General features: G+C 38.8%; 6 protein-coding genes across 23 annotated transcripts in view; 4 read left to right on the top strand and 2 right to left on the bottom strand.

Moving 5' to 3' along the window:
• The window catches only part of LOC111460646 (histone-lysine N-methyltransferase ATX2-like), a 30,905-nt gene extending 30,507 nt beyond the window's left edge, over positions 1-398 (top strand). For all 3 annotated transcript variants that reach the window (XM_023103858.1, XM_023103857.1, XM_023103856.1), the window contains one exon: positions 12-398. The gene's annotated coding sequence lies outside the window, so the exon portion shown is untranslated. The remainder of the gene's footprint in view (positions 1-11) is intronic.
• Positions 399-490: 92 nt separating this feature from the next.
• LOC111460649 (CRIB domain-containing protein RIC4-like) lies at positions 491-2,376 on the top strand. The gene is made up of 3 exons (XM_023103861.1): positions 491-1,277; positions 1,393-1,524; positions 1,959-2,376. Exons 1-3 carry the CDS (start codon positions 1,139-1,141, stop codon positions 2,198-2,200), a joined length of 513 nt encoding a protein of 170 aa, XP_022959629.1. The 5' UTR covers positions 491-1,138; the 3' UTR covers positions 2,201-2,376.
• A 622-nt stretch (positions 2,377-2,998) lies between these two features.
• LOC111461002 (cysteine proteinase inhibitor B) lies at positions 2,999-3,589 on the bottom strand. Its single transcript, XM_023104422.1, has one exon. The coding sequence runs from the start codon at positions 3,526-3,528 to the stop codon at positions 3,130-3,132; it is 399 nt and encodes a 132-aa protein (XP_022960190.1). The 5' UTR covers positions 3,529-3,589; the 3' UTR covers positions 2,999-3,129.
• Positions 3,590-6,625: 3,036 nt separating this feature from the next.
• LOC111461076 (F-box protein PP2-B11-like) lies at positions 6,626-8,716 on the top strand. Of its 2 annotated transcripts, none has more exons than XM_023104534.1 (3): positions 6,626-6,986; positions 7,053-7,177; positions 8,138-8,716. In XM_023104534.1, the coding sequence occupies exons 1-3, from the start codon at positions 6,702-6,704 to the stop codon at positions 8,529-8,531; spliced, it is 804 nt and encodes a 267-aa protein (XP_022960302.1). In that variant the 5' UTR covers positions 6,626-6,701; the 3' UTR covers positions 8,532-8,716. The 2 variants fall into 2 exon arrangements, with proteins under 2 accessions (XP_022960302.1, XP_022960303.1); XM_023104535.1 differs by having other exon boundaries at positions 6,627-6,986; positions 7,059-7,177.
• A 460-nt stretch (positions 8,717-9,176) lies between these two features.
• LOC111461073 (splicing factor U2af large subunit B-like) lies at positions 9,177-16,559 on the bottom strand. 15 transcript variants are annotated; one of them, XM_023104520.1, is made up of 14 exons: positions 16,304-16,558; positions 14,763-15,055; positions 14,370-14,495; positions 13,261-13,331; positions 13,156-13,192; positions 12,558-12,631; positions 12,375-12,422; positions 12,223-12,282; positions 11,821-11,881; positions 11,607-11,719; positions 11,057-11,503; positions 10,326-10,461; positions 9,974-10,038; positions 9,177-9,490 (listed from the first exon to the last, which is right to left on the bottom strand). In XM_023104520.1, exons 1-14 carry the CDS (start codon positions 16,378-16,380, stop codon positions 9,353-9,355), a joined length of 1,746 nt encoding a protein of 581 aa, XP_022960288.1. In that variant the 5' UTR covers positions 16,381-16,558; the 3' UTR covers positions 9,177-9,352. The 15 variants fall into 15 exon arrangements, 14 of the variants coding, with proteins under 14 accessions (XP_022960288.1, XP_022960289.1, XP_022960287.1 ...); XM_023104521.1 differs by having other exon boundaries at positions 12,558-12,628; XM_023104519.1 differs by lacking the exon at positions 13,156-13,192 and having other exon boundaries at positions 10,326-10,458; positions 16,304-16,559.
• Positions 16,560-18,706: 2,147 nt separating this feature from the next.
• LOC111461072 (MACPF domain-containing protein At1g14780-like) lies at positions 18,707-24,219 on the top strand. The gene is made up of 7 exons (XM_023104516.1): positions 18,707-19,427; positions 20,014-20,252; positions 21,391-21,583; positions 22,265-22,342; positions 22,427-22,610; positions 22,992-23,158; positions 23,346-24,219. Exons 1-7 carry the CDS (start codon positions 19,170-19,172, stop codon positions 24,051-24,053), a joined length of 1,827 nt encoding a protein of 608 aa, XP_022960284.1. The 5' UTR covers positions 18,707-19,169; the 3' UTR covers positions 24,054-24,219.
• The last annotated feature ends 16 nt before the right edge of the window (positions 24,220-24,235 follow it).

The following is a 24,235-nucleotide window of genomic DNA, read 5'->3' as shown; positions in this document are numbered from 1 at the left end:
CTCTTGGGCAGAACTATCATGTAAAGTTAATGGCAGCTCACCTTCAGCATGACATGTAGCATTTTTGCGACGAGTTCTAGCTTCTCAACTCAGCAATGTCTAATCAGGCAATTCTTTTTTTCCTTAATCCCATATTTCCTAATTGTATGAACACAACGTCTGACAGATGTCGAGATTAGCAGTCCAAATTTACAATATTAGCAGAGCATCATAGGAAAGCTTATTCTTAGTCTGGTTGACATATGGGTCCAATGCCCTTGGTTTTGTAGATTTGCCATTAGTTGGGTATCAAATGCTTCCATTGTTAACCATTGATTTTTTTTTTTTCCTTTGAGTTCATTAACCATTGATCTTCTGTACAGAATATTCTGAAAGTAATTGAAAATAATTGTTCTAAATCTTCATGTTATCACTTTTCCATATTTACCACATGAAGTGAGCAAGAACATAGGAATAATTTGGAACTCCATCTGATTGATTATACCTTTCTTCTGATGTCTATTCCTATATTGGATTGGGAATGATTATTTATGGTTACAAAAAGCAATGCATCTTTAGGAAGAACAAAACAATTGGAAACTTAAACATCACTTAATGTGTGAAACTAGGAGCTAAAACAGAAATTCCTTCCTCTTCACTCTGATATTGGTTCAATGTTTGTTAGTACAGGATTGAGTCTAGATTAAGGGAAAAACCCATATCTTTCCCCATCAACATGAATGTTCACTTACCTTGGTCTTCAAGAGTGGCCCAAAGGGGTTGGCCCCCTATTTGATGTTAACATGTCTTGGCCCATAGGCCCAACCCTAAACCTACTAGAGAGAGGGAGAGAGAGAGAGAGAGAGAGAGAGAGAGAGAGAGGATATTAGTTTTGAATTGCACTGTTGAACTAACTATCTAACTAATACCCACCCCTATAATTGAAGATTGTTTTGGAGTAGGTCTTCTATTGTTCCACATTTAAATCATTCTATCTTGCTTCTAAAGCCAGCTTTTGGTAACACTACCAACTCCCTTTCCTTCTCATTTTCATACTTTTCATACCCTTAACTACATCACAAAACCTTATCATTTTCTTCTCAAGTTTCTTCTTCTTTACTTTGCTTTTAATCACTTCTACTTTTCCCTTCTTGAAAATATGAGAGCCTTTGCAAAATTTGTGGCTCTTCCCTTCTTCTCGGGTTGCGCTTCTCGCTCTACTGTCGCGACGGGTACGCCCGTTTCTACAACTCAAGGTCGAGAGCTTAAAGGTTCAGATGTTAACCCGAGTGTAGCAAGTAAGATCAATAGTTTCCTCTTCTCTTCTCTTCTCTTCTCTTGTTCCCAAATTCCTTTGTTTGTTCTTCAACCGAACAGGGTTCTGTTTTAAAGTGTGTTATATGTTATTGTTAGGAAGAGAAGAAAGTGAACACAAAATTTCTGAAGTGAAAATGAAGAACCCTTCTAGTTTCTTCATTTTACTTAACATTTCAAATGGAGTTCATAAGTTGGTCAGAAGCTTCAAAACTTTGTCCCAGTTATTTGGTAAGCAAAAACTCTCTATATCTCATGTAATTATTTATTCACTTGAATTTCATCCCTCATTCGTTATCTTTCAAAAAATGATACGATCTATTTTGAAATCATATTAAAATGTGCTTTTTCATGATATTAATGAAATATTTATCATCATTATTACTTTCAAAGAATTACTAATTTTCAACATGACATTTTAGAAATGAAATTCTCTTTTACGTTAAAAGAGTTTTTGAAAATTCCTTTAAAAATTGGAATTATCCACTTTATCCAACCAATTCAAGCTAATGAAAACACCCACCCCCCAATAGAGTATTAGTTGAATAACTCAAAGATTATTAAACAAAATGAAGCATACCCACCAACTAATTTTACCTACCTACCATTAATAACAACAATATTAATGTATTTGTACGTGCGTGTGTGTGTGTGGAAAACCCTAGTTTTGAGGAGGGAGGAAGAAGAAGAAGAAGTAGAGGAGGTGGAGATGGAGATCGGACATCCAACAGATGTGAAGCATGTGACGCACATTGGCTTGGATGGCTCAACCACTACAAACCCCATTAAGGGTTGGGATACTAATCTCAATCCCTTTCTCTCTTTCCCTTCCATTTCTCTAAGGCAGTTTGAGCTGTCAATGGCTGCTCAAGCTCAAGCTCAACCTCCTCTTCTTCTACATTCATGATCATTCTTTCTTTCTCTCTTTCCCTCTTCACACCTTTTCATTATGAATGTAGCTTTGATGATTTTAAGGATCCTTAGTTTCCCTCCTTAAACCATCTTGGTTTTTGGTTGGTTGGTTAAGGACAACATGATGTTTGTATCATATGCTGCCATTTTATGGATTTGTTTATACTTCAAGATTCTTCTTTCATGTGATATGGTTCGAATCGGCCGTTCATGTGATATGGCTGATCCATCTTTCATGTGATATGGTTCGAATCAGTAGGTGAAATCGTTCATGTGATATGGCTCGGATCAGTAGTCAAATCGTTCATGTGATATGGCTCGAATAAGTAGTCATTCCTATTTAGGACCGGAACAGTCGAGAATTGAATCTAATTTTACTTATTATTTTGTAATAGCGTAAAAAAAGGGAGGACTCAATTTCACGATGTTAAAAAATAAGGAAGACCCAATTTCACGATGTTAAAAAATAGTGACGTTTGATTTCACACTGTCTTATAAGATTTGACTTGTCTTATGAGATTTGACTGATCTTATAAGATAGGAGTTACTGATGTTATCTATTTTGCACTTGGGAAATGTTTTTTTTTAAGCTAAAACTAATACTAAAGAGAAAATATAACTTTTGAAACTTTAAAAGTATGTAAAATTGTTAAAAATTACGGTATGATTCTCTCTATAATAATAGGATATTCTCGCCTTTGAGAATAAGCTCTCATTGGTTGGTTTGGTTGGTTAGGTCAAAAGTGAGGTCTCCGCTTCCTCAAGATTCATGACCATTCCAATATTTGGAAAATAAAAAATGAAGAAAAATATATAATTTTTTATTTAGTATATAACATGCAAAAACTTCACTCCCCTAACCTCTGCATTTGGTGCAACTCTGTTCCCGACGGACTCGTAAACGCTCTCGACGCCCAAAAACCCTCAGAAATTAGAAATCCTACTCGGAAACAATCTCGACGCCGAGAAATCGATAAGCTGCTTAGACCCTAGCCACGGCTTCACAACCACAACCGATTCGAAAATCCTCTTCCGACCGTTCTCAATCCCCAAGATCCTCAAGTAATACTTCGTTCCGGCCACCACCTGCCTCTCCGCCACCAACACCGCCAAGAACTCCACCTCTCCGCCTCCACTCCGCCGCGATCTCCGATTGTACTCCTCCACGCTGAACCTCCCTAATCCCTGCACCTCCTCGTTGCTCCTCACGTCTTTGATTCTTCTTCGTCCGCCTATTCTTCCGCTGTATCCTTCCGCCAGAACCGCCACCTCCAGCAGCGCCAGCACCACGACGGCGATCAGAGAGAGCCTTGCTTTCGTCATCGGCGTTGTTGCTTTTGAGGATGGGAACGAAGAGAAATTGGGGGAGGAAAGGGGTTTTATGGGGAAGGAGATGTGGCGCTGTTTGGACACGAAAATAGGGAAGGAGGTAGCAGAATAGCGGCGTGCCACGTCTTTTCTTGGCTAATGAGGCCAACGACAAATGTTTCTTGGAAATCACCACATAAATCCCAACTTTTTTTTAATTACAAAATAAATTGTTTTTTTTATTAAAGCCTCCAAAATATTTAAAGTCTTCAAAAAAAAAAAAAAAAATTATTATTGGCTTCATTAAATTCAAGAACTCTCCACAATCGTCCGATATTGTCCACTTTGAGCATAACCTCTTATGGCTTTGCTTTGAGCTTCTCCAAAAGACCTCGTATCAATGGAGCCCAAATGGTCTCATACCAATGGAGTTAATATTTCTCACTTATAAACCCATGATTATTCCCTCTAAATTAGCCGAGTACTTTCATCATCCAACAATTTCAACACCTTATAAGGAATATTTTGTTCTCACAGATTTACTAAAATTTAATTTCATTAACAAGGGTCGGGTCTACTACCCCCGAGATTTATCGAGTTCTCCGAACTAAGCAAGACTTGTTCCAAGGATAGTTATCGTGTCAATAGTTACTTATCAAAATATATTCGATCAGGTATAAAAAAAAATTATTTTAGAAATTTATATTTATTTAGTCTCTAAATATTTTAATTTTGTATTACACGAGTTTCGAAACTTGGAATTTTGTAGGATGGGGTAAGAAAAGGTTGAATATATGATGGGCGTTGGGGGTATAAGATAGGGAGGAGGGCGTCAGCGAGATGGCGCTGAGAGTATGCCGTTGTCTTTCGGAACACACGCCGCCAACGCACACACTAAACGCCTGCCCTGCTCGCCACGTCTCAACCTGCATGCATGCTACTCTTCATTCCCCCATCCCTTTTCTTCTTCCTACCTTTGCCCGTAGATACACCCACCGAAGTTTCAATGCTTGTTTCGACACTCATCACATCCACCCTTTCCTTTAGTGACCATGGTCTTGATGCTCCTCCTAACCCTTTGGTGAGGGTCCCACGCCTCGACCATGGTACTCGAGGCATCAGTATGATGCTTCACCTCGACCATTGTACTCGAGGTACTAGTATGATGTCACAGTTTGACCATTGTATATGAGACACCAGTATGAGATGTCACACCTCGACCATTGTACTCGAGGCACTAGTATGATGCCACACCTAGACCATGGTACTTGAGGTACCAGTATGATGTCACCCCTCGACCATTGTGCTCGAGTCACCAGTACGATGCCACACCATTTTACTTGATGCACCATTATGATGCCATGCCTGGACCATTGTACTCGAGGCACCAGTATGAGATGCCACACGTCGACCATTGTACTCGAGGCACCAATATGATGCTACACCTCGTCCATCGTACACGAGACACCAGTATGATGTCACACCTCGACCATTGTATTGAAGGCACCAATATGATGTCACACCTCGACCATTGTATTGAAGGCACCAGTATGATGTCACACCTTGACCATTGTACTCGAGGCACCAGTATGAGATGCCACACCTTGACCATTATACTCGAGGCACCAGTATGAGATGCCACACCTTGACCATTATACTCGAGGCACCAGTATGAGATGCCACACCTTGACCATTGTACTCGAGGCACCAGTATGAGATGCCACACCTTGACCATTGTACTCGAGGCACCAGTATGAGATGCCACACCTTGACCATTGTACTCGAGGCACCAGTATGAGATGCCACACCTTGACCATTGTACTCGAGGCACCAGTATGAGATGCCACACCTTGACCATTGTACTCGAGGCACCAGTATGAGATGCCACACCTTGACCATTGTACTCGAGGCACCAGTATGAGATGCCACACCTTGACCATTGTACTCGAGGCACCAGTATGAGATGCCACACCTTGACCATTGTACTCGAGGCACCAGTATGAGATGCCACACCTTGACCATTGTACTCGAGGCACCAGTATGAGATGCCACACCTTGACCATTGTACTCGAGGCACCAGTATGAGATGCCACACCTTGACCATTGTACTCGAGGCACCAGTATGAGATGCCACACCTTGACCATTGTACTCGAGGCACCAGTATGAGATGCCACACCTTGACCATTGTACTCGAGGCACCAGTATGAGATGCCACACCTTGACCATTGTACTCGAGGCACCAGTATGAGATGCCACACCTTGACCATTGTACTCGAGGCACCAGTATGAGATGCCACACCTTGACCATTGTACTCGAGGCACCAGTATGAGATGCCACACCTTGACCATTGTACTCGAGGCACCAGTATGAGATGCCACACCTTGACCATTGTACTCGAGGCACCAGTATGAGATGCCACACCTTGACCATTGTACTCGAGGCACCAGTATGAGATGCCACACCTTGACCATTGTACTCGAGGCACCAGTATGAGATGCCACACCTTGACCATTGTACTAGAGGCACCAGTATGAGATGCCACACCTTGACCATTATACTCGAGGCACCAGTATGAGATGCCACACCTTGACCATTGTACTCGAGGCACCAGTATGAGATGCCACACCTTGACCATTGTACTCGAGGCACCAGTATGAGATGCCACACCTTGACCATTGTACTCGAGGCACCAGTATGAGATGCCACACCTTGACCATTGTACTTGAGGCGCCAATATGATGTCACACCTTGACCATTGTACCCGAGACACCAGTATGATGCCACACTTCGACCATTGTACTCCGTGGCAACCATATCCACCCAAGTCGTCAAATTTTTCTTTACAAATTCAACAAAGGAAACTATTACAAGAAAGAAAGGAGAAACATTTAAGAAAAAACATTAAAAACATCAAAATTCAAGTCAACACAAACATAATTCAAATTGAAATTAAGGCACTAAAAAGATGAAAACTCCAAATTATTTAAACAAAAAAAAAAAATGTAAAATCCACAATTATTTCAATTATATACGCAATGAATATGAAAGATAATTTGTGGGTTTAAAGAGTAAAGTTATTCCCAATAAAAGAACAAAAAAGTTAGTGAAGCAGTGTCATAGCTTTATTCACGTGCTTTCTCTGCAACTCTTCCATTATTGGCGAAAGGGAAAGGAAAGGGCAACGAAATGGACGACATCGACTGGCTCACCCAGCTCCCGGAGGAGTGCATCTCTCGCATCCTCGCCCTAACGCCGGTGAAGGACGGTTGCCGAGCCGCCGCAGTCTCCCGGACCTTCAGATCCATCGCTAGTTCCGACGCTGTTTGGGAAGCTCGGCTTCCCTCCGACATCAAAGACGTCATTTCGCAGTCGTCATCGCCGTCGTTGCCGGAGTTTCTGAATTCATTGTCGAGGAAGGATCTGTACTTTCGTCTCTCCGATCATCCACTCCTCATCGGCACCGGAAACACGGTAAAAAAATTAGTGATAATTTGAAAGAAAAGCTTAATTTGATGAGATGTTCTTGAATCGTATAAGTTTCAGAGCTTCGGTTTGGAGAAAGAGAGTGGGAAGGTGCGGTACATGAGAGGAGCAAAGGACTTGAAGATCGTGTGGTCCGACACTCCCCAATATTGGCAATGGGAACATGACCCTCAATCTAGGTATTCACCTCGACTTTCTTGTACTCATTCCAATAACTCTTTTACTTACTTTACTCATTCCAATAGTGTTTTTCTATGAAACTAACAAATAAGTGAGATCCCCTGTAATGCTTTACTTTTAATTTTCTATCGCTAACTATGTTTACGATGAAACGGTACTTGGTTCTAATATGTTTTCTTCTTCCATCAAAAATTGAATTTTCTTGGTAACGTGGATTGTGAGATCTCACATTGGTTAAGAAGGAGAACGAAGAATTTTCTACAAGGATGTGGGAACAGTGTGAATTGTGAGATCTCACATTGGGTGGGGAGGAGAATGAGAAGGAGAACAAAGAATTTGTGAGATCTCACATTGGGTGGGGAGGAGAATGAGAAGGAGAACAAAGAATTTTCTACAAGGATGTGGGAACAGTAGTGAATTGTGAGATCTCACATTGGTTGGGGAGGAGAATGAAACATTTTCTATAAGGATGTGAAAACTTTTCCCCGTGTTTTAAAAATCTTGAAGGGAAACCTCAAAGAGGACAATATCTGCTTGGTGGTGGACTTGGATGGTTACAAATGGTATCAGAGCCAAACATGTGATATGCCAGCGAAAAGGCTAAGCTCTGAAGAGGGGTGGACGAGAAGGTGTGCCAGCAAGGACCCGAAGAGAGGTGGATTAGGGGAGTCTTACATCGATAGGAGAAGGGAACGAGTGCCAGCAAGGACGCTGAATCCCAAATGGGGTAGGTTGTGAGATCCCACATCGGTTGAGAAGGAAAACAAGGAAGCATTTTTTACAAGAGTGTGGAAACCTCCCCTTAGCAAACACATTTTAAAAACCTTGAAGAGAGAACCTGAAAGGATAGCAACCTTGAAGAGAGAACCGTCAGGAGTTCTACCTCCCAACTCTAAGTTTGATGGAGCCAAGGATCTTTGTTGTATATTTCATCTTATTAACAAAAGAATTTGTATCAGGTTTGGTGTAGTGGCCAGGTTGGACCATGTGTGGTGGCTTGAAATAGAGGGCAGGATTGAAGCAAGAAAGTTGAGTCTGAAAACAAACTACGCAGCTCATTTTGTGTTCAAGCTTACGGAGGAGGCACAGGTGTTCGAGAGGAAGCCGGTCAAGTTGCGGGTTTATTCTGAAGGGGACGACACCCAAGAAGCAAAGCAAGTGCTGTTGGAACCTCCTGAAGGAGCTCCCACGCAAATTCGAGAAAGACAAGACGGGTGGATGGAAGTTCATATGGGTGAGTTCTATAACCACTCGGGAGACGATGGATCCATTATTTTCAATCTCCAGCAGCTCGCTCGTAGCCCTTATCAAGGCTTGATTGTTGAAGGAATTGAGATCCGACCTGTAAACTGATATCATTGTTCATATGCTTGGAGCTCCTCCTTTAAATAATGCCAAGGGGTATGTGTTGTATATCAGCCCCTCAGCCATCGAATTTGGACCTATTATTGGAGGTTGTTTGATGCTTTTTTAGGCTATTAGCTTCCTCTTGTGCTTCTATGGTTGGCTACACAATTCAAGCACGAATGAGTTTGTCTTACATGCAAGATCTCAATCCTCGAACCGATCCCCACAGAGAATTCCAGCCCCAATGCCTCGAAACTAAAATGAAAAGGAGGCAGAATAGACATATCATTTCAATGATGATTTAGAAAAGAAGAAACTAATATGATCTGAGAAGACAGTGAACAAAACTCGAGCTCTATCGCAAGATGCTACAAGCCTCAATTCAAGAGTACCATGCCAAGGAGGTTCATCATGTCAGCCATGCCCCAGACATGCTTGATCAAAACATAATCACAAAATAAAATCGAATACGATATGAATTTCGACAGAGCATCCTTCCCCCAAAAATTTTATATTTGTCTAGAGTGGCCGCCTTAGCATAGAAGAGGAATGGCAAGTAGATCTCAAGGCTTTACAAAGATTTGATCAAATAAAATGGAACCAAATTTTCCAACATCAGTTAATTTAAATAGGTTAAGAGAGATTCAAGAATCTAACAATCTAAATCTAGATCACTTGCATTACTTGGCTACTCAATTCAGATTCAAGATAAACACACAAACTTACGACCACATTTAGAATAAAGGTAAATTTTTTGTTCTTTTTTTTCTTTTTTTCTCTTTCTAATGACAGATTTGTCCAACAACTGTGTAAAAGTGAGAGGAGGTTTAGTCATCATACTCCCCTTGGGCAAACTTGTTCTCTGGATAGAATACAGCCACTACTTGGTTCCCTCCAAATTTTCTTCCATTCAAACCAGCTCGAGCCTTGGTTGCGCTGTCAATGTCTGCATACTCCAAAAACACCTGGTGTATAGAACATGTCTGGAAACGATTAGACTTTCTAGATAACATGACAAAAATCTTAAACTCAACTACACTTTCAGTTTTCTACAAATCTCTACCACTCAGATTATTCCTAATAGGTTAAATTACAAATTTGTTCCATATGATTTGGGAAAGGTTAGGGTTTTTAGTCCCAACGGTTCAAGAAGTTAGAATTCCGTTCTTATGGTTTGATAAAACCCTCAAATATTTATGAAGGTTTGTCAAACCATGGGGGCTAATTTTAACATTTAAAGTCAAAAAGACTAAATTCTAAATTTCTCAAAACTAAAAGCACCAAATTCGTAATTTAACCATCTTAATATCATAAGATGAATGCTTTTGCAACCTTTGAGCACTCAAAGGTATGAAAAAAAAAAATGGGTTTGCAGGACGAATAAACTGGCAGATAATTTTCAAAATGGAAAAAAATGGAAAGCATGATTGAAATTCAGTAACTCATGCCTTTCCAACTCCAGGTGCTGCATCATTGGGTCCTGGACGTGGGATAACGACGTTCACTAATGTACCTGCAAAGACATAATATGAACACTTGGAACCACAAATTTGCAGAATCAAGTAAGAAACTTATATTGGGTCGGCGTATAAAGATAGAAGGTTATGGAGGCTTCTGTCTGTAAGTTATTTGTCTGATTCTTTCTACCAGAATGTGAGGACAAGAAAAGGCTGTAAAACAGAGATATCACACAGAAAAAACAAACAAGGAAACAATAAGTATGCATGAAGCATTGAGGATTATATCTACAATATAGAATCTATGGCGTTATGTAAACATTCAAACAATGTATTAGCTTACCAAACTTTTCGCCTTCCCCTCGCATGTCTTCCATGATATCTTCATAGTCTTCATCGTTAATAAGCTCTTCAGGGGAAACAACTTGTGTAAGACAAAGGACCTTGGTGGATACAGCCCCTGGCTGTAGCATCAGCTTCTGCAAAAAGAATACGGTAAGACAGCAATAAATCCAAGATAATACTTCACAGCCATAAATTACCATATTAAGAGATAGATGACCAACAAAAATTTAACCAAGAGCAAACTAAAGAGCAGTACAGATTCAGGTCTTATTTCGATTTATTCATGCTTTCACTAATAGGTGCACTTGAAACGCATACCAGACAAGGAAACTAAAGCATACTAATTACCACTAAAAGTCATTTATCGCTATTTAGGAATTTTCAGTTTACAAAAGTTTACAAAAGCATACTAATTCCATGCATTTTACAAAAGTTTACAAGTTTAGACTATTTTTGGGAATTTTCAGTCCTTCAGATCATTCAAAGGAACTCAACAACGTGCTGACTGAATAAAAAATTAAATGGAACTATCTAGTTAATAAAGGTTACTTAATGGAAATATGCAATTAGCATTCTTCTCCAAGTTAATCGGTTGAAATACAAAGACGTACATAACGATAATCTCAATGATGTATGCCTATTTTAAAACTCCTATGTAGGAGAAGGGCATTGCATGTGCTGTTCAAAAATTCAACATAAATAGAGGGAAGGCCTACCAACTTTACTCACCTGCAATGCAATTTGCTGCTGTGCGTGTAACAGAACACTTTCTTGCTCTGGTTTGGGCTGGTTGGTACCTTGATTAGCACGTCGAACAGTGAGCGTCTTATCACCCATTTTAATACCATTGAGGGCTGCACAGGCTATGTCTGTGACTGAAAGATCTTGGTAAACACAAAATGCGTAGCCTTTTGAATTTCCAGTTTCCCTATCTTTCACCAGATCAAAACCTCGCAGGGGCCCAAAAGACTCCAGCAACTCCCTGACCTGAGCTTCTGTGAAGTAATAGGGTAGTCCACCCACAAAAATGCGGTCTGGACCCTCAAGACCACCAGCAGAACCTGGTGTTAGACCAACAGCTGCTAGGTTCAGATTGGGATTCGGCTGGCTGGGACCAAGCGTTGCAGCAAGTGAAGGATTGTAATCACTAGGCCTTCGCACCTTGACAGGCGCTCCCTAATTTGAAAAATAATAAGAAATAAGAAAAATGTACTTCACAATAAATTTTGTCTGAACATAAAATATGTATATAAGATACACACTAATGAAAACTACGCACCTCAAAGATGATACCATCCAAGGCCATTGCATTACTAGCTTCCTCAACAGATCTCATTTCCACAAAAGCAAACTTTTTCTCATGATTTATGTACACGTTGACCACCGCATCTCCTATAAACGATAGATGGCCAACATAAGAATTGGTTAACTTGGCATAAAAATAGAAATAAAAAATGAAGTAATTTTAGATGGGAAGAAAAAGAACCCCATACCAGGGCCAGCGGTATTTCCTCCTATTGCTGCCATGACCTGACTGAAAAATGTGGCAACAGACTGCAAACAACAAATAAACTTTGTGAGTAAAGGAGATGAACAAGGTTATTGCCACTACACTTGAGAAAAGGAGATGAACAGACATAGCCAAGATAAGTTATTCAAAGTTTTCTTTGAGTCAACAGGTAGGATAATAATTCATGCTTGGCAATACAGAATAAAAAAAATCAATAATTAATGGAAACTAAGACCTTCCCAGAACAAATTAGCTAAAGATCTGCAATTGGATGCAAAAGGTATAGAACTCCAGATAAGAATACATATGAAGATACGGACTTCAAATATTAAATAATATAGTAAAATATGAATAACAGAAGAGTGACAAGAGGCGCAAAATAAACCTGTTCATTGGCTGTTGGCGGTAGCCCTCCAACATAAACGCGCCGTGCATGTCTTGTAGCCTAAAAAATAACACCAAAGTTTCAAAGTTCAACTTAAAATGCGTAAAACCAAAAGAAAGAAAGAGAGAGAGATAAACAAGGCAAATCATTACCTGCTGGGTCATTGCCTGAACCGGCATAACAGGAAGTGCTCCAAAGGGCTGCATGAAAACAAATAAAAGTCAAAACAAGGTAAAGTTCAAATATATAAATTCGGTCAGATAATAAATGCCATTTTTCAAAAGATCAATGTATTGTTCAATTTTTTAAAAAGGATATGGGAGAGGCAGAATTACCTGGCCCGTTGCCAGTGGAAACATGGCAGGAAACATTCCAGGAATAGCTGGAGTTGTCCCCGGAATCTGGCCTGCTAAAGAAATGACGCTATATCTCAGAAAATAATCATAATCAACCCAACAACATTGGCACACATAGGATTTCAAGTATCACCTGAACCTACTTCATGCTTCACGAAACACAATATGATGCGACTTAGCCTCTTTGATAAATTCTTTAAGCATACAAATTTTATACATGTACATATTCTGAAAAATATTTGTAGACTACCCAAAAAGGAATAAGTTTCCAGATGAAGACGAACAAGATCCATCTAACCGGTGCATTGGTCCTTCTTGCACATAAAAGCTACAGAAGTCAGCTCACGCCCATTGTCAGCACATAGGGGCAAGTAGCCCAACATTGCCTTCTCAAACATTGGACGAGACATAGAAACAAAACAACAAACAAACACCAAACACAAGCAACAAAAAACCAAAATACCTCTCAGTTTCAGAATGAGTGTACCAATTTAATAATAAATAATAGCATAGCCTGCTCAAAGACCACATTTTTAAATTGCTACATATGCAGATGAAGGAACAAAATATAGCTTACCAAATGACACCATGCAATTTGTTGTCAACTTTCCACACTATATCCAACAAAGAAAAGCAGTTAAATAATACAAAAGGATATTCCTGTGTGTAAGGAATTAGGTACCTGAAGCAGCAGTTGCACCAGGCAATATTGCAGTAGTCGGAGGAGCCATGTCAAAACCACTAATTCTTTTGCTGCAGATAAAGAGATGTTAGCATAACAAGTTCAGAGACAAAAGAAGCAGAAAGGCGCTAAACCTTGAAATCTCATCACCGTGAGAGAGAAACTGTATAATGCAGAAGAAATTCAACCTAAACTAAAAAATTAACAGGTATCTATGTGACGAACGGAGCACTCGGGAAACCAAATAAAGATAACCTGTCGCTCACAATAAAATGTTGAGTGGATACATGATTCCAAACCATACAACTTCTTTCTGGGAAACACTACCCAGATACACAGCTCAAAAACAAGATGTGGACGTCCCTTATATTCCATGGCAACTTAGAACTTAGAAGAACATATTAACAATTGTCTATGGTCCATAGGAAAATAGAACTCTATCATACTAAACAAAAAATGAAACGGCAAACAAATGTTTCATAACATTCCGCATACTGACTAATTTTCTAACGTTCAAATCTTTCAAAAGAATGATGCAACAAAAAAAAAAAAAAAAATCATTGAAAACAATGAAACATACAAGACAAAGGCCTCTCCAATTGGTGCAAATCAAAAAAAGACCAAAATTACAAAACTCCTGATGAAAGACGCACTTGAAGAGAAAGAACCAAAATTAAAGTTCTCTCAAATCAACTTCACCTCTTTCTTTATAGACGACTGACAGACAAAAATAGTACTCACTCTCATTGTTGATAAATCTGGTGAAAGTCGTATTGGTAATTGTGTAATGTGAGGAACTTGCAAAAGAAGAATGCAGTTGGAGAAATGCCAGAGAACCATAAGTGCACAAAAACTCAATCTTTCACATTTTAAATTATAACTGCAGATAGTTATTCAAAATCTCAACAAAACCCATACAGTTGACTTAAATAACAACATATCAATCTATGGCTTTTAAACACATTATCTTACTGCTCACATTTAATAGCTGTCAATTACAATCAAATAGTCGAAATATTAATCTACAAAGTTACAACCCATAAACTTCAGGTAGATGTACATTGATACCGTATAAAAGAAAACCATAACTCTTAACTCCTATTACCAACCTTTTGGAGCGTGATCGTGATCGTGAAGGAGAAGGAGTTCTTGACCGATGCTCAGATATTCCCTTTGAGCGAGAACGAGACCTACGTCTATGTCTGTCTTCTCGGTCTTTATCATAGTCTCTCCTCCTATAAATGAAACAAACCAATTTAATTGCCATTGCCTCTGATTAGAATAAGAAATATTAACCCAAAAAAGGTCGGAGCACTTAAAGTTCCTTTATACACTACATGACAATGCAGGTGACCTTGTTCTAATTTTAAATCCCTAAAGTGCAAGAGGTAAGGGCCAAGAATGCATTATGAAAAACAAAAGCTAGGCAAATTAATACAGAAACCACTATCAGTAGAACTATAAAATGTAAGCAGAAAATAATGATATTAAACTTCCATTACCTGTCATAGTCTCTACTCCTGAAGTAATCATCATCATCTCTACTTCTTCCTCTTTCCCTCCTATCACCTCGATCCCTATGGCGGTCTCTATGATGACGGTCATGATCCCTATCACGGTCTTTGTCACGATCCCTATCCTTTTCTCGATCTCTTGCTCCGTCCTTGCTTTTCTCTCTGTCCCTTTCTCTTCCTCGGTCCCGATCCCTCTCCCTGTCCCTCTCCCGATCACGCCCCTTGTCTCTTTCTTTTTCTCGACTTTTTGAACTCTCTCTTTCATAGTCTCGAGAAGCATGCTGTAAAAAATTGATTTGTCAGTAACACTTGATTTCTTCAAAATCTTTTAATTTACAAGAAACTATTTCAATCATAAAATTATATATAAGAGGAAGGGGAGGAAAAGCCTCAATCCAAGCTAAGGAAGAGAATACAACAAAGACCTTTTAATGCGGGGGAGAGCAAGCAGAAACAGATCCAATTCCCAAAATCCACCCAATTGCCTAACGTCAACTAAAACAATGTCTCCCAATGAAAAAGAATACAGAGAATTAACTTATGGTCAATAGGTTTCTCCAAAACCATGAGCAACTCCAAATACTAATGGATTTCAAATGAATTCCATCGTTCGTAGCCAAAAGTATCCCCAAAAATAGGGGAAAGATAGAAAAGGCGGGGAGTTTGCTAGATAGACATTATCTCATAGTACCTTTTGATTGATGAGAGATATGAACAAGAACGAGGTAACATGGAATAGGTGTTTGGTTTGGTTCTATTGAGTTTACCTTGTTCAATCAGTCTCATTCATCTTTCTTGTCTTGTTTTCGTCCACTGACCTATCACTGTAAGTCAGGGAATTTGAGACCAAGCGTTCTCTTGACTTTTTGGGCTCCCCTACCCTATTTTGAGGTCCATTATGACCTTCCCTTATTGACTGGAAAAGGTAAAGTAAGGTAAAGAACCTTTTTTTTTTGTGAGTTTCGGGAATATCCCCATTAATAGGTCCGAGATCCACATCTCTGAATTATATAAGGGTTAAGATCCTAAATGCATTAATTCAGTTTTTACTTGGAAAGTCTTCAAGAAAACAATGGGTAGATTTCTTCGAATTTCATAGAATTTTTTTGTTGATTTAACCTTAAATCGTGATTGAAATGTTGTATTACTTAAACTGTTATTGTCTTATACTTCATAAGAAACGACCAAACAAAAATAATAAATTCTTTCTCGTTCCAAACAAGATATAGAGAATTAGTATTGGAAATCATGGAACTTAAACCATTTCATGAATTTTCTTGGCTCAAGATGGAAGTTTGAAGGTGATATTTCAGTCTTTCAAACTACTCAAAACTCAGACTACGACAGAATATCGAACTTCAACTGTCCCACTGATAACTGAAACTAAAGAATGGGACAGGTAAACTCGATTTGAGCTCCAATTGCAAATATTTTCAGGTTAGAAGCAGCACTACCATCGATTCCCAAAATCTCAGCTAAACCGTAAAATAACAAATGAATTGCGCATGTATCGTTCGAGAGTAAAAGACCTGAGATTTGGAATCACTGTGAGTATCATGGCCACCATGGCTGCCCCCACGAGCTTGAGGAGAAAAACCATCGCCATAGTTGTCTACATCTTCCCCATTACCTTCGTACCTGCCGTCGTAATCCGTCATGTCCAAATTTGTTGTATGATCCACCGAATATCGGTATGGTATTTGGAAATTTTTCTCGACAAAATTTTTGCTGAAAATTTTGAGGATGCAAAGCCAACGAGAATCCTAGGGTTAGGAAGAGAGTTCCCTCTGCTTATATATCAGTCTCTAAGTAGAAGCCCTCGCGGAAAGAGGCGTCCCCAATGGGTATTTTTGGTAATTCGGTAAACAATGGATAAATCTTTAGAGCTAAAATATTTTATTTTTCATAATTTTATATTTTATATTTTATATTTATTAATTTCTTCCGGTAACAAAATATATTTTTTCTCCTAAATTTTGAATTTATTATTTTTTTATATATATACTTAATATTCTTCGGTAATGAAATTTTTTTTTCCTCTAAAATTTGAATTTAAACATTTTGAAAAATAATATTCAAATTTTGAATTTAATCTCTAATTTATATGCTTTAAAATGTATGTTAATCGATCTGATTAATAAAAAATATGTTTTTCGTTCGAGATATTCTCTTACCGAAGTAGGTTCTAGTCACACTTTTAGCATACTACAAACGAAATTAGTATTAATTTAGTTTAATCCAAACTAATTTTTATAGAAACTCGTAAATCTCGACTTCAACTACTTTGATGGCTGCAGAGATCACTCCCTATGATCTAAGCTAATTCGTTCATAACTAAACCGTCTATTCGATCTCTTTATCTGCAAATTTCACAGCTCATTTGGTAGGTTGTGTTCCCTTCAACCGTCTATTCAACAACCTATTTTAGATTTCCCGTCGACTCAAAACCAACTTCAGTAACTTTACATGGCAAGAGGCTTCGACACGATGGATGCCCAATCCCTACTGTGTAACGAGGGTCATCTTTCAACTTCTTTAGGGACGGCAACCAAATGAAGGATGAAAATAACTCGTTGCCAATCGAAAGTGACACGGGAGGAACTTAACCCACAAAATTTTCATTTATTTGATTTCGATAGACTAATTCCACCACTGACACACTAGTTATACTGCATCCTCTTTTATATATATATATATATATATATATATGTATTATTTATTATTATTATTTTTTTTTTCAGAGTAAATTATGGACACGTTGCTTGAAACATATTGACTGTCATTTCTTAATCACGTTAAGACAACTAGCCATCCACTCTATTAAACAACCATTTAAAATTTAATTCCAAGTTTTATTGATCAAATTTAAATTTAAATTTTATTATTACATAATTTTATTTCAAGTAATGTGTTTCCTAAGCCAATAAAATAAAAAAAAATTATTAATCAACCTTACATTGTATTCATAAAAAAGCATATAGTAAAAATAACATTAAGGTCAATTAATCTTCTTACACGTATTAAATTAATCTACTTAAGTTAGATGTGTGTGCTTCAAATAAAAAATTATTTATTTTTATTAGTCAATATATTTCAATTTTTCTAAGTGTTTTTATTCCAACATGAAATCCCAATTCTTTGAATTTAAATTTTATATTTCATAGGTCAACTTCATAATTATATATATATATATATATATATATATATATATATATATATATATATATATATAATATAGTGATTTAATTGAAAAAATCATATCCAAAGTCTTTAAACTTTGAATGGCGAATTAAATCAATCCAAAGACTTTGAAAAACTAGGTTGGATATGGAAGAAAAAATGTAAGGTTTTGTTTGACGTTCTAAAGGATAATGTGATTGTAACGATATGACGTTCTAAAACTTTAGTTTGATTGAGCTTGTTACAGTGTGCACGTTGATATTGTTGGATGATGAAAGTCCCACATCGGCTAATTTAGGGAATGATCACGGGTTTATAAACAAAGAATACTCTCTCCATTGGTGTGAGACATTTTGGGAAGTCTAAAGCAAAGCCATGAGAACTTATTGTGAAGAGTCGTGTTCATTCTAACATGGCATCAGTGTTGGATGACTAAGACTCCTAAGGAGTCGAGCCTCGATTAAGGGGAGAACCAAACAAAGGACTCCAAAGGGGTGTCAAGCCCTCCTCGAAAGCAGTAAAAAATGACTAAGACTCTTAAGGAGTCGAGCCTCGATTAAGGGGAGGACCAAACAAAGAACTCTAAAGGGGTGGAGTCGAGCCTCGATTAAGGGGAGGTGTACTTTGTTGAAAGGGAAGTGTTGAATGATGAAACTCGTAGAATTCTAGAAAACAAGACATGATAAGATAGGATTGATGGGAAGTTGGTGAAATTCAACCACCAAAATGTTGGAGCTTTGGTTTGTCGTGGTTACGCAATTTGCATTTGAAAAGAATATAGCGTTGAAAATCCAGATGGACGGAGAAGTGGGAGGAGTTGGTATTGGTTTTCGTAATCAAACCGGCATTTGACTTTCCGGTGGACATTTCCGCCGCATAGTCAAACATCGTGGGGTCGCTCCGTCGTGTCCGCCAATATTTTACCCTTCCTTCTCTTTGAATTTTCTTCCCCATCGAAGTCGCAATCAATCTTCCCTCGTGTTTCTGAATCCCAAAATGTTTTTCATTATTTTTCAATTCATATTTGGTCCGTTGTCAGTCTATGATGATTCGTATTTTATCTGGTCAAATTTGGGGGCAGGTCAAATTTTCAGATCTCTACCTACTTCTACTTCATCTTCTTCTTCCTCCTCCTCCTCCTCCTCTGATCTTCTTGAATCTTATCTCATTCGTGTGGTTCCTCCAATTATCCGCTGATCATCAGGAGGTTCCACGATGATTTCGACGGAGAAGCCGGTTGAGGCTCGCGCTTTGGAGTGTTTAGGGCGAGGGTTTGATCTGACGAATGATTTTAGGTTAAAATTTGTGAAGGGGAGTGGCGCCGGAGGGCGGAGGTTGGTGGTGATCGACGATGTAAATAAAAGAGATATTGTTTTTCCCGATGGAGGTGTTGTTCAGGGAGTTTCTCAGGACATTCGTTGCGATAAAGGAGATCGAATTCGCTTCAAATCCGATGTTCTTCAGTTCAATCAGGTTCTCCACTTTTTCCATGTCTTTGATCTTCTCGTGCACTTTGTGGAATTTACTCGACCTTTTCCATGTGATTAGCTTAATGGATAGTTTGAAAATTTTCACTTAGTTTTTTGATTTCATCTCATGGATTCAAGTTTGAATTGGATTCACGAGTAACAATAAAATTTCCCCAAAACTCTGTCAGTAGGCATATCTAGCATGAAGCTTTTTACCTGTTCATTTATTATCGTGGCGGGAATTCGAACATCTAACCTATTCGTCGAGGATATCTGCTAGAACTATACTCAGGTTGTTGGAAGTACCTAAGCACTGAACACAGCCAGGAGTGTTCCTGGCGTTGAACAAACATTTTTTTTTTTGATAACACTGTGTTCTTGTTCTTTTTTTGAGGAAGTTTGTTACTCTGAACATAGTTGAAAGTTTTCAATTATCAATGTCAAGTTTGTTTTTGTTTTACTTCTTGAAATGGTTCATGAACAAAAGAACAAAAAGAGGGAAAGCTTATTCTGAATAAATTGCACTGTTTTCACTGTACAATTCTGAAAAATTAAGATTCATAGGTTTGGTTCCATGTATTTCTGTGCAGATGTCTGAGTTACTGAATCAGAGATCCTCCATTCAAGGAAAAGTTCCTTCGGGCTATTTTAATTCTATGTTTAATTTGAGTGGAGACTGGTTTCATGATGCTGCTGATGCCAATTATCTTGCTTTTGATGGTTATTTTATCGCACTATACTATTTGCATTTAACGGCATCTCCACTTGTATTACAAGACGAAGTGAAGAAAGCTGTTCCATCCCATTGGGACCCAGCATCGTTGTCCAGGTACTTTCTACATATTGTTGCTTGTGTTCTCTTTTCGTATCAAGTGTCTGTTCAATTAATGTGAGATCTCACGTCGATTGGAGAGAGGAACAAAACATTCTTTATAAGTGTGAAAACCTCTCCCTACTAGACGCGTTTTAGAACTGTGAGACTGACAGCGATACATAACGGGCCAAAGTGGACAATATTTGCTAGCGGTGTGCTTGGGTTGTTACAAATGGTATCAGAGCCAAACACCGGGTGGTGTGCTAACGAGGACGCTGGACTCCCAAGGGGGGTGGATTGTGAGATTACATATCCGTTGGAGAGGGAAATAAAACATTTCTTATAAGGATGTGGAAACCTCTCCCTAGCAGACGCATTTTAAAATCATGAGGCTAACGACGATACGTAACGGCCAAAGCAGACAATATTTTCTTGCGGTGGGATTGGGCTATTACAAATGATATCAGAGCCAGACACCGGACATTGTGCTAGCGAGGACGCTAGACCTCCAAGAGGGTGGATTGTGAGATCCCACATCGGTTGGAGAGGGGAACGAAGCATTTCTTATAAGGGTGTGGAAACCTCTCCTAAACAGACGCATTTTAAAACTATGAGGCTGATAGAGATTCATAATGGGTCAAAGTAGACAATATCTGCTAGCTATGGGCTTGGACGGTTACACACGCGTTTCCAATTGTAGTTATTAATACATGCTAACTGTTTGAGTATCAGTCATAGCGGTTGCAATAGAATTAGTTGTGTGATAATGATGAAACATACAACATTCACATAGCTCTATACATCCTTTTTCCCCCACTAGGGGAGTCTTTTTTCTACCTATATTATGTCATCAAGTTGGTTGACAGTGATACCAAGTTTTCAATTTTTGTGGGTGGATAAGACAGATTTGTATTGAAAGAAAAGAAATACAATGAGGGGAAGGGAGTATGAGTAGTCCAGTGCTACACCTGAGAAGCTAGAAAGATTATAAGAAGCTGTCTAAATGGAACCAATAAAAAACGAAGGATATTGCAGAAGGCTTTATTCAAGGATTAGTTGAACCCGGTGTTTTTAGTGCACCTATAATATCAAGCTCGATATTTTGCTTCTTGAGTTTCATTCTATTTTAACGCTAATGAATTTTAGTAGGCAGGTTCATACAGACATATGGAACGCATATAATAGTAGGAACCGCCATTGGAGGTCAAGACTTAATTTCGGTACGGCAGAGACCTTCTTCGTCTATACCTCCTGCTGAACTTCGGAGACACTTGGAGGATCTTGGAGATATTCTGTTCTCAGATAAAAGAAGTCCTTCTTCTCTGCATAGAAAAAGAGACGTGAAGGTATATCTATATGCAAAAAATTGTTGAATTACTTTCTCTAAAAAAACAAAAACATGTTTTTTTAATCTCTTACCTTTTTTGTTGAGGTATATGTAACAACTCAGGCCCACCGGTAGCAGATATTGTCCTCTTTGGACTTTTCTTTTCGGGCTTCCTCTCAAGGTGTTTAAAATACATCTGTTAGGGAGAAGCTTTCACACCCTTATGCAAAAAATGCTTCGTTTTCCTTCCCAATCGGTTTGGGATCTCACAATCCATCTCCCTTCGGGGCCCAGCCTCCTCGTTGGTGCTCGTTCCTTTTTCCAATTGATGTGGTACCCCTCACCAATCCACCCTCCTTCGGGGCTCAGCCTCCTCGCTGGCACATTTCCCGGCGGTTGGCTCTGATACCATTTGTAATAACCTAAACCCACCACTAGCAGATATTGTCTTCTTTGGGCTTCCCTCAAGGTTTTTAAAACGCGTCTGCTAGGGAGATGTTTCCACACCCTTATAAAAAATATTTCGTTCTCTTCTCCAATGGATGTAGAATCTCAAAGTATATGTCTTAATTAGTTGAACTATGATCAAGTTGATTATGTTTTAAAAAATATTTTTTAAATGAATATAGCCTTCTCACGACGTGACTAGAATAAGATAACTGCGTCCTTGAGTTCTAAACTGTCTTCTCTTCTCTTGAAGGTTCCAGAAATATTTACAAAAATTTTGCAGTCAAGTTCGATACAGTTGGCCAATATTTCAGAAACATCAAGCAAGGATGTAAGTCAAGAAAGAAAAACCTGAATTTGTTTTGGAAAATTGTTTCAGCCCGTAATACTCTCTTCTTTACTTTCAACATAACAGGGAATCACCTTAATTTGTTCTAAACGAGGAGGGGATCCTTTCCTTCACAGTCATACCAGCTGGCTTCAGACTGTTAGCTTTAAACCAGAAGTTATTTTATTCAAATTTGTACCTATTACTTCTCTTCTTACTGGGGTTGCAGGCAGTGGTTATCTCAGCCATGCGATAAACTTGTACTTGCGCTGTAAGCTACTCCATGCTCGTTCTAGTTTTCACTCTTGTTCAACTTTACCTTCTTGCCTGTTTAATTTCCAGTCAAACTACTTGCAATATTGTATTACTTCTGGAGAAATAGCCTTTCAAAAATATATAGATCTTAATTCGTTTCATGCATGAAACTGTTGATAGAATTTACGGGACATTTTGATGTAAATTGAGCATTTTTATCCTTTAAATGGGATGTAAGTGAATAATCCTTAGAAGTTTTTCACTCCTAGCTGCACTTATTGACGTCTTTAATGGTGTTGGTTCATTAGTTGATCCTCCTATTCTTTTCTCTGAAAATAGTATTACTATTCCCCACACTGTCAATATAGATCTGACTGACTTGATTCTGCAATTTTAGATAAACCTTCTTTGAACGACTTGCAATACTTCTTGGAGTTCCAAATTCCGACACAATGGGCACCAAACTTCTGTGAGTTGCCTCTTGGGCATCAGAGGAGAAAGGCCACCTGCCCTACCCTGCAGTTCACTTTTATGAGCCCTAGGACGTACATCACCTCCACCCAGGTACTCAATTTTTCCTATTGGTATTCTACAAATGTTATGAAACCATCTTTACCAAAAGAACAACGCTGCATAGCAATGTAAAATTGAAGTATGTTTCTTGTGTTTCTCTGGTTTTGAGCAGTCCATTGATGCTAGCTGATTCTCATTCACTGTTGACCATGTTTTGGTATTTAAACTATCCTTTCAGGTCACAAGTAGTAGGAAACCATTAGTTGGTCTTCGCCTCTATTTAGAAGGGAAAAAGTCCAACTGGTTGGCTCTACATGTACAACATCTAACCAGCCTTCCAAAAGTCATGGCTAGATTGATTGGCACATCTGATCAATCAAGACGAAGCCAGTGGGTAGGCACCGACGACAGCGACTCCAATGGTCGATTCCTCGAACCTGTCAAATGGAAAAGATATTCAAATGTGTGCACTTCAGTTGTCAGGCACGATCCCAACTGGTTGAAGCAAGATGGAAATGGTGTTTACATTGTAACAGGAGCTCAGCTTATCAGCAAGGGGAAGTGGCCCAAGACAATACTTCACCTACGCCTGCAGTTCACTCACTTGCCCAATTGTACCATTCGAAGAACCGAATGGGCTGCTGCCCCTGAAGGTTCTCGCAAGTCGACTTTCCTCACCAATCTAAGCACAACATTTACGTTCACACAGAGAGCTGCTGCTGATAAAAAGAAGCAGGTCCCAGGTGCTCTGAACTCTGGTGTCTATGGAGAGGCGCCACCAGTCCCGGTTCGATCCAAAAAGCTTCTTAAATACGTCGATACGTCTGAGGTGGTAAAGGGCCCACATGATACTCCAGGACATTGGCTGGTAACGGCTGCTAAGTTGGTAACTGAGGGTGGTAAGATTGGTTTGAATGTAAAGTTTGCATTGTTAGATTATTGTTGATACAACAGTTGAATGTATAGTGGCATAGGCTTCTATTTCATTGAAGGGACTTTCTCACAATTTTGGTGTGGCATACTTAATGTCACATGATGCATTGGATTTGTTTGCTGTACAAAGGAACAGTCGAAGTTAATGAGGGATTACCGGTCTGTGTTGAGTGTTTTTATTTTTATTTTAGTGTG

The sequence above is a fragment of the Cucurbita moschata genome, unplaced genomic scaffold (assembly GCF_002738365.1).
Source record: "Cucurbita moschata cultivar Rifu unplaced genomic scaffold, Cmos_1.0 Cmo_Scf00024, whole genome shotgun sequence".
Classification (NCBI taxonomy): domain Eukaryota; kingdom Viridiplantae; phylum Streptophyta; class Magnoliopsida; order Cucurbitales; family Cucurbitaceae; genus Cucurbita; species Cucurbita moschata.
Note: the sequence above shows the minus strand (reverse complement) of the source record. Positions and strands in the feature narration are given on the sequence as shown.

Excerpts from the sequence above, each read along its gene's own strand:
- LOC111460649 (XM_023103861.1), top strand. The coding sequence starts at position 1,139 with ATGAGAGCCTTTGCAAAATTTGTGGCTCTTCCCTTCTTCTCGGGTTGC. Across the intron at positions 1,278-1,392 it reads TGTTAACCCGAGTGTAGCAA|GAAGAGAAGAAAGTGAACAC; the intron begins GTAAGATCAATA and ends TGTTATTGTTAG. Across the intron at positions 1,525-1,958 it reads AACTTTGTCCCAGTTATTTG|TTTTGAGGAGGGAGGAAGAA; the intron begins GTAAGCAAAAAC and ends GGAAAACCCTAG.
- LOC111461002 (XM_023104422.1), bottom strand. The coding sequence starts at position 3,528 with ATGACGAAAGCAAGGCTCTCTCTGATCGCCGTCGTGGTGCTGGCGCTG.
- LOC111461076 (XM_023104534.1), top strand. The coding sequence starts at position 6,702 with ATGGACGACATCGACTGGCTCACCCAGCTCCCGGAGGAGTGCATCTCT. Across the intron at positions 6,987-7,052 it reads TCATCGGCACCGGAAACACG|TTTCAGAGCTTCGGTTTGGA; the intron begins GTAAAAAAATTA and ends GAATCGTATAAG. Across the intron at positions 7,178-8,137 it reads GAACATGACCCTCAATCTAG|GTTTGGTGTAGTGGCCAGGT; the intron begins GTATTCACCTCG and ends AATTTGTATCAG.
- LOC111461073 (XM_023104517.1), bottom strand. The coding sequence starts at position 16,432 with ATGACGGATTACGACGGCAGGTACGAAGGTAATGGGGAAGATGTAGAC. Across the intron at positions 12,632-13,260 it reads TGGTGCAACTGCTGCTTCAG|CAGGCCAGATTCCGGGGACA; the intron begins GTACCTAATTCC and ends TCATTTCTTTAG. Across the intron at positions 11,720-11,820 it reads AGGAAATACCGCTGGCCCTG|GAGATGCGGTGGTCAACGTG; the intron begins GTATGGGGTTCT and ends TATCGTTTATAG.
- LOC111461072 (XM_023104516.1), top strand. The coding sequence starts at position 19,170 with ATGATTTCGACGGAGAAGCCGGTTGAGGCTCGCGCTTTGGAGTGTTTA. Across the intron at positions 21,584-22,264 it reads ATAGAAAAAGAGACGTGAAG|GTTCCAGAAATATTTACAAA; the intron begins GTATATCTATAT and ends CTTCTCTTGAAG. Across the intron at positions 22,611-22,991 it reads GATAAACTTGTACTTGCGCT|ATAAACCTTCTTTGAACGAC; the intron begins GTAAGCTACTCC and ends CTGCAATTTTAG.